General features: G+C 37.6%; 1 protein-coding gene across 1 annotated transcript in view; it reads right to left on the reverse strand.

The window, feature by feature from the left end:
- Apbb1ip (amyloid beta precursor protein binding family B member 1 interacting protein) overlaps nucleotides 1–12,939 on the reverse strand; it is a 109,928-nt gene that overhangs the window by 20,456 nt on the left and 76,533 nt on the right. The window contains exons 8-10 of the mRNA XM_047521570.1: nucleotides 10,493–10,579; nucleotides 7,927–8,070; nucleotides 3,153–3,263 (exon numbers count right to left, since the gene is read on the reverse strand). Coding sequence (XP_047377526.1) covers nucleotides 3,153–3,263; nucleotides 7,927–8,070; nucleotides 10,493–10,579 — 342 coding nt within the window. The remainder of the gene's footprint in view (nucleotides 1–3,152; nucleotides 3,264–7,926; nucleotides 8,071–10,492; nucleotides 10,580–12,939) is intronic.

Raw genomic sequence — 12,939 nt, forward strand, 5'->3', positions numbered from 1 at the left:
TGGACTGCCACAGTCATTAAGATCATACTCAATAAGAAACTCTGGCTTGAATTTATGTGTCAGTGAGTGTCCACAGAATCATGCAATCACACAACATGTCTCCCTGTATTCCTGAATCTCTCTTGGAATCTGCACATAATTTTTGTATTTTAGAAATTGGCTCACTCTAATGAAATATTTGAAAATCAAGAAGTTTTTCTTGGGCTGGAGTTGTGGCTCAGTGCTAGAACGCTTGACTGGCATGTGTGAGGCCCTGGGTTCAACACTCAGTACCACATATACATAAATAAAAAATAGAAGAGCCACTGACAACTAAAAAAAAAATTTAAAAAGAAGTTTTTCTTTTAAATAATAGGCAGAAAGGAAAATGAGTGACCGCAGTGTTCATAATCAAATTATGTTCCCCAAACAATTACAGACCCTTTAACTCAGCAAATTAATTAAAAATTTTCCATATTTTGGGAAGGAACTAAGAAGTATGCTTAAGAGCAGAATGCACAGGATGGCTGAGCATAAAGAAATTAGCTCAAGATCAGAACTGATCAACTTCCTGTAAAAAAGGAAATGCTCATTCTTCTGGGGTTGCTCATCACGTTCCATTGGGCTCTGCTGACTTCTCCACCTCTGATCCCTCTCTTCTGTTCAGGGGTCCCTGATTCTGCCCTGAAGACCTAACCCTTATATAGAAGAGCTTTTTAAAGTTCTAGTTCAGCATAGCTATCCTTGGTGCGGCCCTGGAGAACCTTGTTTCTGAGGTCAGAGAATTCGACCGTGTGATGATTCTAGGACCTAGTCCCAAACTTGTGAGTCAGGGTGAAAAATACAGTCTCTGTCCTGTTCACTATCTAAATCCCCACCCAAGGGACCTCTGGTCTGAGATCTTGTCTTTCTCTTGCCAGACAGGCTTGCTTTCTGGTTTCTGGATCCTAGTCCTGGAGTTTGGTCCTTCCTCTCTGCTATAAGATTTCCATTCCATCTGTCCACTCCAAAGGATATTTCATCACCAGCTAAGTCCTGACTTGTTATTTAGTATTGAGACACATGCTCATACTGTGCAAAACTTGACCATTTTAGGAAGAGTAATTCCTGGGCTTCATCCTTAAATATTCTGATTCAGTGAGCCCACAGCCTGGCAACCTGCATTTTGGCAAGCCTCCAGTAATTTTGCAGCCAATTTACTGGACAGTATGTCAGAAATTTTCCCCAAACCTTCTCCTTATTTAAGAAATGTGGACAATGCTTGAGCAATGAACTGTGTTGGAGTGCCCATGTGGAATTTAGAACCTCTGTTCTGGCAATCACTCAGAGCCTTAGAATCCTAAACAAGGACCACTGGGTCAGATAGGAAGACGGTGGAGACATGGTTCAAGGATGGGTGGCATTGTGATTGAAGGGTGACAGAAGAGGCTTTGTGTCCAGGTCTGTGGTGGCCTAGAGAACAGTGTCTGAGAGAACTGCCTTTGAGCCACCTATCTGGGTTCTCATCCTGACTTAGCCACTTAGTGGCCAGGGAGTCTCTGTGCTCAGATTCCACATCTACAAAATAAACTAAATACTCCGTAAATGTTTCCATTATTCTTATTATTCTTCCTATATAAGGAACAGACAAGAAGATGCAAGAACCAAAAGCCAGCTGGGCATTCTCTTCACCCGCCCTCCTTCTGACCTAGACGGACCTCCTGCCTCAGGTCCTTTGTTCTTACAGGTCTTGTTGCTGGGATGCTCTTCCTCCAGGGGATTCTTGCTCTCTCACTTCATTCACATGTCACTTTTCTCAAATGTCACTGCCTTCCTTTGATCATCCCATCCAAAGAGGTCCTGGTACCAGCCCTGGCACCATGTGCCCCCTTCCTACCTCATACTGATTCACAGCCTTATTAATTACCTGCACGTGTTACATATATTTTGTTTATTGTCACTATCCTCACATGGAATACAAACTCCATGAGGGCAGGGATTACTGTCTAGGTCACTTCTGGGTTCCCAGCACCTGGGACAGTCATTCAACAAATATTGAATGAGTGAGTGAGTGAGTGGATGTGTCCCTCTCCCTTCCTTCAGCCTCTTCACACTAGAATCCTGGGGTAGAGTCTCTCAACAGCAGCACAGTGGACACCTGGGGACAGATAATTCTTTGGTCTGGACTTGCCTTGCCCTTTGAGGGATATTGAGCAGAAACCCTGGCCTCTCCCTGCTAGATGCCAGTAGTACCTGCTTTGTGCCCCCCAGTTCTGACAATCAAAAATATCTTGTGACATTGCCCAATGGCTCCGGGCGGCAGAGTCGGGATGACTAAGCTGGCATAGTGCTCAGTATTATTAATATGATTTATAAATCACTAAAAGTAGATGTCCAGTAATGAGAAGGAGGGCTAAGATGTCTAAATGAAAACTAGGAATATCCCAAATCCCTAATGAAGGTGACAATTTCAACCAATTATTGATTACAATAAACAATAGCAAGTTTGCAGGGAGTCAAAATTATTAAATATGGTAGATTTGGCCTGTGTATCATATTTGACTAAGAACAAGCAGAAACAAAAACTTACCATGAGATCCCAGAGATCTGTAGGCTTAAGGACCCTCAATACATCACATGTGTGGTTTATAAGCATAACACATCTACTGATCTGACTGATCTGAGATTCTAATTTAGAAACATGTAAATCATGCCAAAAACCTGATAATATACACTACCTTTTGACAACACGCACCTTTAAAAGTTTCATGACCTGGTAAAGGTAAATAAAATCATTTTTTGCTATTTTCTATTTTTTTCTAGGAAATCTTGGCAAGTTCTTAATTTCTAAAAAACTTCTTACAGGGGAAAAAAGAGTCCAATAAACAAAGAACTGAAAACTTTTCTGTTTTATCAATTAAATTATAAATTAAAAATTTCAAAATATGGAAGTTTTATTTTTAGCAGTGAGGAAGAATCCCAGTCAGATTTACTTTGAAGCTTTAGGTTCAGAGAGTAGGCTTAGAGGAAATTATTCAAATTTATAGAAATGTTCCCCTTCCCTATTACGCTTTAGAAATAAACAGAAAAAAATATGTTACATTTGTGGTTAACTGTACAACATTTTACATTTTTTTTTCCCTGAAAAGAAAATATTAACCAAATCACTCAGTGAAGGACTTTTTACGACATACCTTTAAAACAAAGCAGTAGTCAGTGGGTGCTTTGTATTTCATTTTACACTGAATCCCATAGTAAATGTTGACATTTTCAAACTGTATAAAACATGCCAGATCTCGAGATGTCTGAAAGAGAGGGAAAAAAATCACCTCAACTGAGACAACAGTTAATAATTTTCCAAGGTTGTTCTTGACGGCACAACAAAGGATTTCATTTCAGTAGAGAAAACATTGCATTTGGGGAGAATTTATGTGAACATCTCCCACATCCAGTTTTCTCAAAGTTAAGCCTGCATAAAGGGTAAAGGAGACAGAAGCAAGGAGGGCAAGACCGTGTGCCCCAAAATGCGGTGGAAGATGCCACTGTCGCTGTAGCCCAAGGACTCCCAGACTCAGAACCAGCCCACTTCCAGAGGTGGCTTTTGATGAGTCAAGACCGGTGACCCCTAGACGGAAATTTCATTTTGGCTTTTGCCATTCCAAGTCAGTGAAAGATTTGTGATTGAGCATTTAAAAATATTCCCCTCTGGCTGAACTACGAGAGGTAAATCGGATGCTCAGTAAATTATCTCCCACTCTCTGCACTTCCTCCGGGGAAGAAGGGTCTCTTTCATGCTTTCCCTTTACTGCTGTTGGGGTTGCCATGGAAACGTGAGGCCTCTCCACCGATAATCCGCCTCGTGAAGACACAATCTCTATTCTGTACATTTCCTTAGACCTCAATTACACATTTGTTCCATTATTATCATTATTATTATTATTATTATTATTATTATTATTATTTTTACGTTTGCCTTCTATATAATTGTTAACCTCGTCAGTGAATAAAGAACAAAGGGCAGAAACTGCTATACGCAATTATTCCTTTATATACGGTAGTGCGTTTTTTTCTTATATTTTCTCCTGGATTTTTGGAGTTTTAATGTTTTGATTACATTTTTTATTACATTTTTTGATGCATATTTTTCATGATTTAAAAATATAATAAGGGGCCGGGGTTGTGGCTCAGTGGTACAGCGCTTGCCTAGCATGCATGAGACCCTGGGTTCGATCCTTAGCACCAGATAAAAAGAAAATGAAGGTATTAGGTCCCCCTACAACTAAAAAAAAATTTAAAAAAAGTAAAAAAATAATAAAATCTACACCTTCCTTTACCACCTCTGTTTCTTATTCCTTGTCTGAGGTACCACAGTTAATAGTGTGAAAGTATTCCTCCAAATGTTTTCTGAGGAAACATTTCTCTACTTATGTCTGTTTAGAAGTACTTACCTACATACATGCATATATATATATATATATATATATGCAATTCATATATGTATATATATTTTATGTACATATATATGCATATATATGCAATTTATATATGTCTATATATTTTATGTACATATATATGCATATATATATATGCATATATATATATATATATGCAATTTTTTTCTTTTTTGCAGTGTTGGGTGTTGAACCCAGGCCTCCTTGCTTGCTAGGCAAGTGCTTTCCTGCTGAGTTACACTCCAGCCCCCAAAAGAACAACTTTTGTTCAGTCTTTATTAGTATTTCTTTTTCTGTGAATTCTCACTTAACAAGTGTTGCCATTTTTCTTTCTTCTTCTTTTTTTTTTTTTTTTTTTTGGTACCAGGGATTGAACTCAGGAGCACTCAACCACTGAGCCACATCCCCAGTCCTTTTTTTGTATTTTATTTGGAAACAGGGTCTCACAGAGTTGGTTAGGGCCTCACTAATTTGCTGAGGCTGGCTTTGAACTTGATCACAGCAGTTCTTGAACATTTCTTGAACATTTCTTGTTCAGCCTCTGGAGTTTCTGGGTTTACAGGCATGTGCCACCACGCCTGGCTTTTCTCCTATTTTTTAAAAATATTTTTTAGTCGTCAATGGATCTTTTTATTTTATTTATTCATTTATATGTGGTGCTGAGGATCGATCCCAGGGTCTCACACATGCGAGGCAAGTGCTCTACCACTGAGCCCCAACGCCAGCCCCTCTTCTCCTATTTTTAACCATGTTGGGGATTGAACCCAGGATCTCACACATGTGAGGCAAGTGCTCTGCCACTGAGCCACACCCCAGCTACAAACAACTCTTATTTATTTAAATTTTTCTGTTTTTGAGAAGAGGTCTTGCTGTGTTGCCCAGGCTGGTCTCCAACTTGTGAGCTCAAGATCTCCTCCACCCAGCCTCCCTCGTAGCTGGGACTACAGGTACGTGTCACCATGCAATGGTCAACAGTTTTCTTATTTTGTCACAAATGTGTATGTTTTTCTTGTTGATGTTTTGAAGTTTCTACGTATTATGGAGACACATACCAGGTTTTCCATGCTGTAAATATTCTCTTTGACTCTCGTCTTTAATATCTTGCTTGGTATCTTTGGCCACAAGAAATTTAAAACAATTTTATATAGTCAAATCTGTCAATATTTTCCTCTTGGTAATTTTGCATTTTTATTTCTTATAAAGAAAGCTTTCCTTAGTCCCTAATTATGAAAATAATAACCTTTATTTTCTTCTATGGCTTTATACTATCTTTTCCTTGGGATATTTTAATCAGTCTAGGATTTAACGTGGTCCATGAAATGATGGGGAAAACTATTTTTTCCAAATGGATATATAATTATTTCAACACTCTTTATTGAATACCACACTGTTTACCCTCTGCTGCAAAATGCCAATTTTAATTTCCCTTATATGGGATGGTTTTCTGTGATCTATTCCTCTCTACGTGTGTTATTTTTTATTTACTGTTTTGAACTCTGGGAGAAGAAGTTTTAGTTCAAGTTTCATTACAATTTTAGGAGTCTATTTTAGAACAGTATCTCTTTCTGACTAATCTTAGAATCAGTCTGTGAATTTAATTAAAAAAGAATCCTACTGAAATTTTTGTAGAGAGTGCATTGAATTTACAGAAATATCTGGGGGACATTAATCTTTTCTTCTAGCAACATGGTATTTATTAAATTCTACTTCATTTCTTTCATTAAATTTTCTACTCTATGCTAGGTAAGTCTTGAACATTTCTTGTTCAGTTTATTGCTAGGTTTTTTTGTATTCTTCATTCCTACTCTTCATCGAATCTTTTGCGTTATGTTTAATTTGCATGTTGCTTATGTAAAGGAAAACAATGACCAATAATTTGGTAAGTTTATTTGCTCCTAATAGTTTTTCAGAATTTCTTATTGAGTAGACAATTATGACAATCATGAACAATGAGGATTTCTGCTTATTCTTTTCCAAATTATACTTCTTATTATTTGCCTGGACTTGCTCATTTGTTTCCATATCCTGATTTTAATGGCAGCAATGAGAGAGGGTATCTAATGTGAACTCTTCTAATTTTTATCACAGTGAATTGATTTTAAAGGCTTAACTACAACTATTACTTATATTTAAGTATGCAAGACAAAAAGTTTCTATAATGAAAAAATTATTTATGGGTCAACTGTTAAGTCCCTGGTGTGTACTGGAAAGAAGATGATACAGAGAAGAAGGTATTAGTTCTAAGATTGAGACCAGAGTACAAGAGGCTGAGGGAGAAGCAGTAGCTTTACTGCACCTAGAGTTACCCATAATGCTCCTGCTGCCTCCCACAGATTAGAAATTTTCTCACTAATGGGGACAGACCTTGACATTCACAGTGGCTTCACCTACTTGGAATGTGGAGTAAACCTTTTATAAGAGGAAGCCTGCAATTCAAAAACAAGCCATTTGGTGGTGCCCTGGAGTTGGTTCACCCCAGAAATAGATTTGTGATAGATCCTAGAGCTTTTTAAAGATGAACAAAAGATGAAAATAGATCAACCCGCTAAGAAAGGTCTTAGGAAAAGCTAACGGGTATAATGAATGTTAAGATTTCATTTCAAAGAAGAATTTACTACATGCTTATAGATTGTGGTAATAATCCCAACTCACCAAGTAAAAATTAAACTTTATCTAAAATTAGGCGGAGAAATGCACCTCAGAGAGCAATTTAAATCTTCAGAATACAAGGGCTAAAATTTCAATGACGGTCTTATTGAGACTTCTAAAACCTCTATGATTCCAGATAAAATAAGTTTTATCACAATGGCTATAGAACAAGAAAGTGAATATGGGAGGAAAAAGTCTTCAAGAATGGGAAAAAGTAACAAAACAGTCTCCAGAAAGTGCTTCTGCCATAATTTTGGAAACTGGGCCTATTTTTTATTTTACTTTCAAGAGAGAGTTATGAGAAAACTCAAAAGTATTCCAGTAATTCAGTCCTGTAGGATATGTATTTGTATAAATGGTACCACAAATATCATGGAAATGGGTGTATGTAAATTGCTACCCAAGGGATTTCTGTAATTTTACTTTCATGAAATGCTTTTTGCTAAAGTGTTCCTTTTTGGTTGCTGTTATTTTGCTATTTTTGTTTCTTTTTGATTGCTACAGTTTGGATATGGAATGTCCCTCAAGGACCCACATGTTAAAGGCGGGTCCCAGCTCGTTGCTCTACTGGGAGGTGGTGAAACCTTTAGAAGTGGGACATAGTGGGAGGAAGTTAGGTCCTTGGAGGCGCCTCCCAAAAGGAATTGTGGGACCCTGGTCTCTCTTCTCTTTTGCTTCTGGTTGAGATGAGGTCTTCTTCCACCATCTCCTGCCATAATGTGCTATCTCTATACAGGCACAAAACGAAGGCACAATTGGCATGGACTGAACTCTCCAAGACTGTGAACAAAAATAAAATTTTCTTCTTTTTAAGTTGATTATCTTACGTAATTTGTCACAGTAATGGAAAACTGACTAACACACTGACCTTAGTCTTTCCTTTGGGGACATAATAAATTCCAGAAGCCCGTAAAAGAAAATATCGCCTTTTCCAGGATTTCTTTCCATCTTCTTTCAAATAAAGAGCTCCTTCAAGTTCTGGTACAATGACAGATGTTCCACAGAAACTTTCCTGAAATTGAGATTCAAAAGACATAAGGCATGAAAAGTAAAACACATTCTTATTCACATTTAAACAAACTTTCACATTAGCCTTCAAAATGAAAGTCAATTTTGTCTGCAACTCTGCACGTGTTTACAGTATATACTATTTGCCCAAAGGGAGGAAAGTACAGCACAGAATTGGACACCAAAGTTTCTTGACCTCTGAGCTCTGTGACTGTGGACCATTAAACCTCAGTTACTTTACTTGCACCAATGGAATAATAAGCCAGTCTTCAAAAAGTTGGTTGTGAGTACAATTTTGGTAAAATTAAGCATTCAGTAAAGTCTACATCTGTTGTTATAAGTTGGAAAATTGAAAAATGATTACTTTCCAGGTAAGTGAAAAAAAATTACTATTTTGCTGTTGGTAAATACAAAAAAATATATAATTCTACATATAAGATAAGTTAATATTTGTTCTTGAGATAGTTTTCTTTTAAAAAAATGGAGATAGGAATTGTTAATACTACATTATCAGAAAGGAAAAACAAAGCACATTTTCCAAGTGTATGTTTCCAAATCTCACAACTTGCATAGAATTAAATAATTCTTAATACATTTGTTTTAAAAGACAATAGAATAAAATTACATATTCTAGGGGCTGGGGTTGTGGCTCAGGGGTAGAACACTCACCCAGCACCCATGAGGCCCTGGGTTCAAATCTCAGCACCACATAAAGAAAAAAGGTATTGTGTCTGCCTACAACTAAACATATATATATGTGTGTGTTATATATATATATATGTATATATGTATATATATATGTATATATATATCATATATATATAATTAAAATTACATACGCTATCTTTTTAGTTCAAATACTCAAACTATTTTTTGCTTCCTGTTTATAACTCTCAATATTCTTTTTTTTTTGATCCTATAAATACAAAACAACTTAATTTTGAATCCAAAGTAAATTTATATGTGGTAGAGCTGGAGAACATTTTTGATCACATTTTCCCCACCCCAATTATTAGTTTTAGTTGACCTGTTAATCTATTAAGTTTATTCAGATTTTTGACCCAAATTAGCAGGGCAATGTTATTTTTCATAGCAAAACATACTTTGTATTTTCTTTCACATCCAGCTATAAAACACTGCTGAGTTCCTATCATAAGGGCAATTCAGGTGATTGTATCAATCATTACATAATCAGTGCTCAATATACAGATAGCTCATTTCTAAGCACTGATTAAAAACAAATAGCTGTGTCAGAAAATATTCCCTTTTCATGTCTGTTGGTCTCCATTCCTGTTAGTTACGTTCAGAATCCTTCATCCTTATTGTCAGGGACACCTGGTGCCTGATATTCTCCAGCTGAACCCCAGGTCTTGTTTGGTAAGTAGAAAGGACATCTCTATTTCCACTGTTGGATCTTCTGGGAAATGCCCGCTATACCCACAGTCCTAGGAACCAGACCTTCAAGCATGTGCTTGGGACCTTGGGAGGAGTGGCTTGCAAGGTCCTGGAGCTGGATGCACTTGGTACAGGGCTTCACAGAGCTTGGGAAGGAGCAGAATCTTGAGCAGGGGCCTGGATAGACCTTGGTGAGTGGGAGAGAGCTCTCTTCAGTGTTAACAAATCGACCCCAGGAGAAATGTGGGCCAAGGCACCACCCGGTCTTCTGAATTTTCAAGAGTTGTCCAGAATCTACTAACTAAAGAAAAGAGCCGATCTTCTGTCAGGGGCAAATAAAACCTGTCTGGGCTCCAGCATGCCCATTTGTGACCTGTGTCCTGGTACTTTCATCTGCACTGGGGGCTGGGAACACAGCGGAGATTTTTTTTAGCATGGTTACTAGGTAAAAACTCATTAGGAGTCTCCCAAAAAACAATCATCAAATGAACTTCTGGAATTTGCTCTTATAGTGATCATCATCTGATATCTGAGTTTTCCCATCTCCCTGAGTCTCTGTGATGATCCAATACAATGGTTCACAGTAGGGCTCAGACTTGCTCATGAGCACGCTGGGCAGAACCACATCCCACCTCAGCTCTCTAACTGCAAACCTCACACCTCCTATCAAACCTGGCTGCTGGAGAAGCATCTCAGAAGATTTAGAGAAGATTTAGAAATCCTTCCGTCTGACTTCCATGGAACACTTAAGTAATAAAACACGAACATTAGCAGATGAGTGTATCAGGATCTAAGTCCTTTTAGTCAAGAAATGCAAACTATATTGTCTGAAACCTTACTTTATTACAATGGATCAAAGGAACAGTTTAATTATTTAAAAAGCTATTATTCAGTGATAATTCGATTTTAAAATTCCAAGTTAAAATTTCAGGGCATGTCTCAGAATTTCGAATTGTTCTGAGGAGCAGATCATTTAAAAAAAAAAAAAAGTCCTTTTCTTTTCTTCTTCCATTCTGCAAAATTAAGCTTACCTCAAGTAAGGATTCCTTGTTCTTGGCATTCATTTTTTCATTGGACTCCTTGCCTTCTTTTTTCCCTTTGTTATCCAGGTAGAAATTCTAAATAAAATGTTAAGAGATCAGATCAGCAAGGAAGTCAAGGTCTTTGGGGAGAGAGAAGACGTAGGTGCACATAAACAGAACCATGGGGTATATGGTTGACGGTTAGTCAACTGGCAGAAGTGACTACTGCATCCATAAGGTAAAAGCTAACCCTTTCCTCTTTTCTGTCTTATAATGCACAATCAATGAGGAAACAAGAGAGAAAACACTAGCAAAGAATGTGATGTCATTTAATTATTCAATGCCATAGTTGAGAGCATTGGTTTCAAATGCTGGAAGCCGAGAAACCCTCAAGTGCCAGGAAGGACCTGGGACTGCAGTGAAGGCTGAGCCCAGGTCCAAAGTCCAAGAGAGCAACTACTTAGGCTGGTGCATGCCCCACCAGAGCCCAGAGCCCTGCGGACTGGAGATTCTGACTTCTCAAGAGAAGCTTGAAATTTGAATTTCTGCAAATGCTGCTGACTGCTTTTATTATTCTTTTTAACTGGTGGGTCAATCGCAATGAGGGTTTTGCTACTTGGCAACTACTAAGGGGAGAGAGAAGTGCAAGGGACGGTTCTGAAGAGAGCAGCCTAAACCAGGGCGGGGAAGACCACGATTCCAAAGTGCTCACCAATGGGGACCTGGGCTGTGAGCGCAGTTTGTGTTAATGCAAGTGTCCTATCTTGTTAATACTGAATATCAAGGAGGTAGTTGAAAATGAAGTGTTTGAGTTTCTAAAACATCATCAGCAATCAAGGACTAAGTTTTACATAATCGGTACAGCTGAGGTACCCACACACAGTGAATATTATATGTGACCACTGTCACAATTCATGTATTGAGGACTTTTATATAAAAACATAGAATTTTATAGAATACTATGTGAAGAAAGGTATTCAGAGCAGAAATTAAACCTCCAGAGCACAGTGACTACATTAAGGATCCTCCTGAATTTGGATACAAATGTTTACTTACATCATAAAAGTGTTCTCCAAGTGTGATCCCCAGACCACCTTAATGTCCAATAAAATGTATGCTTCTGGGCTCCCAACCTACTGACCTGGAATCTCAGGGGTGGTGGCAGAATCCACCTGTATTTCAATGTGCTTCCTGGATTATTTTTATGCACACTGCAGTTTGAGAACCAAGTGTATGAGACAGAAAGTTAGGAGGCAAACTACAGGCAAATAAGATCTGCAGAATTAGGAGAAATCCTAGAAATGCAATGCATAAAAACAGTGATTTGCTGAAGTAAAAAGGGGAATTATGTCAAGTACAATTCCTTTGAGAATTCTTACTGAAAAAAAGGGTTTTTTTTAATGTATTTTTTTTAGATTTTTCTACTTTTACTTATTGTTTGAAAAGACAGTAGGTTGTGAATTACTATGGTTAAAATGCAGGACTCAGGGAAATTTTAATTTTACATGATTATCTTGAGGAATATAACTAATCATACTAGATAACATATACTAGCTGCCAGAACTCTCTGCTAAGGCCTTACAGGTATGCTTTTCAATTCATTCTTACAAGAACTTTGGAACACAGATACTACTGCTATTGCTGCTTTACCAATAAGGAAACCCAGGATTAAGTGATTTGCCCAAGGCTAATTAGTTTCAGAGCTTTGAGTTCTTCATAATTTTTTTCAGCATTAAAATGCTATATATGGTAGGAGACAGCTCAGCACAACAATGTGAATGCACTAAGTGTACTGAAGGACACACTTAAAAAGGGTTAAAATGAAAATTCTAGGGAGGGGGAAAGGTTGATAATGGGTAGGAATTAGAGGTTGATAATGGGAACTAAGTTACAATTACATAGGATAAGAAGTTCTGATGTGTCACTGCACAGTAGGTTGACTATAGATAATGAGAACGCATTGTACATTTCAAAAAACTGAAAAAGTATTTTGAATGTTTTAACCTTAAATAAATGATGATTGAGGACATACCCCGATTTGAACATTACACAATGTGTACATGAAGTGAACATGGACATTACATGGTACCAGACATATGTGTATGGTTTTTATGTTTCTATGTATCAGCTAAAATTTCATGAATTAAAATTGCATTGTATATACAGAACACATTTTCTTTATCCATTCGTTTGTTGACAGGCACCTAGGTTGGTTCCATAAATTGGCTATTGTGAATTGTGCTGCTATAAACATTGTTATGAATGTATTGCTATAGTACACTGATTTTAGTTCTTTTGGATAAATACCAAGGAAAGGGATTGCTGGGTCATATGGTGGTTCCATTTCCAGTCTTTTGAGAAAACCCCATGTTGCTTTCCAGGGTGGTTGTACTAATTTGCAGTGCCACCAACAATGTATAAGTAAGTGTACCTTTAACCCCACATCCTTGCCAGCA

The sequence above is a fragment of the Sciurus carolinensis genome, chromosome 12 (genome assembly GCF_902686445.1).
Source record: "Sciurus carolinensis chromosome 12, mSciCar1.2, whole genome shotgun sequence".
Classification (NCBI taxonomy): domain Eukaryota; kingdom Metazoa; phylum Chordata; class Mammalia; order Rodentia; family Sciuridae; genus Sciurus; species Sciurus carolinensis.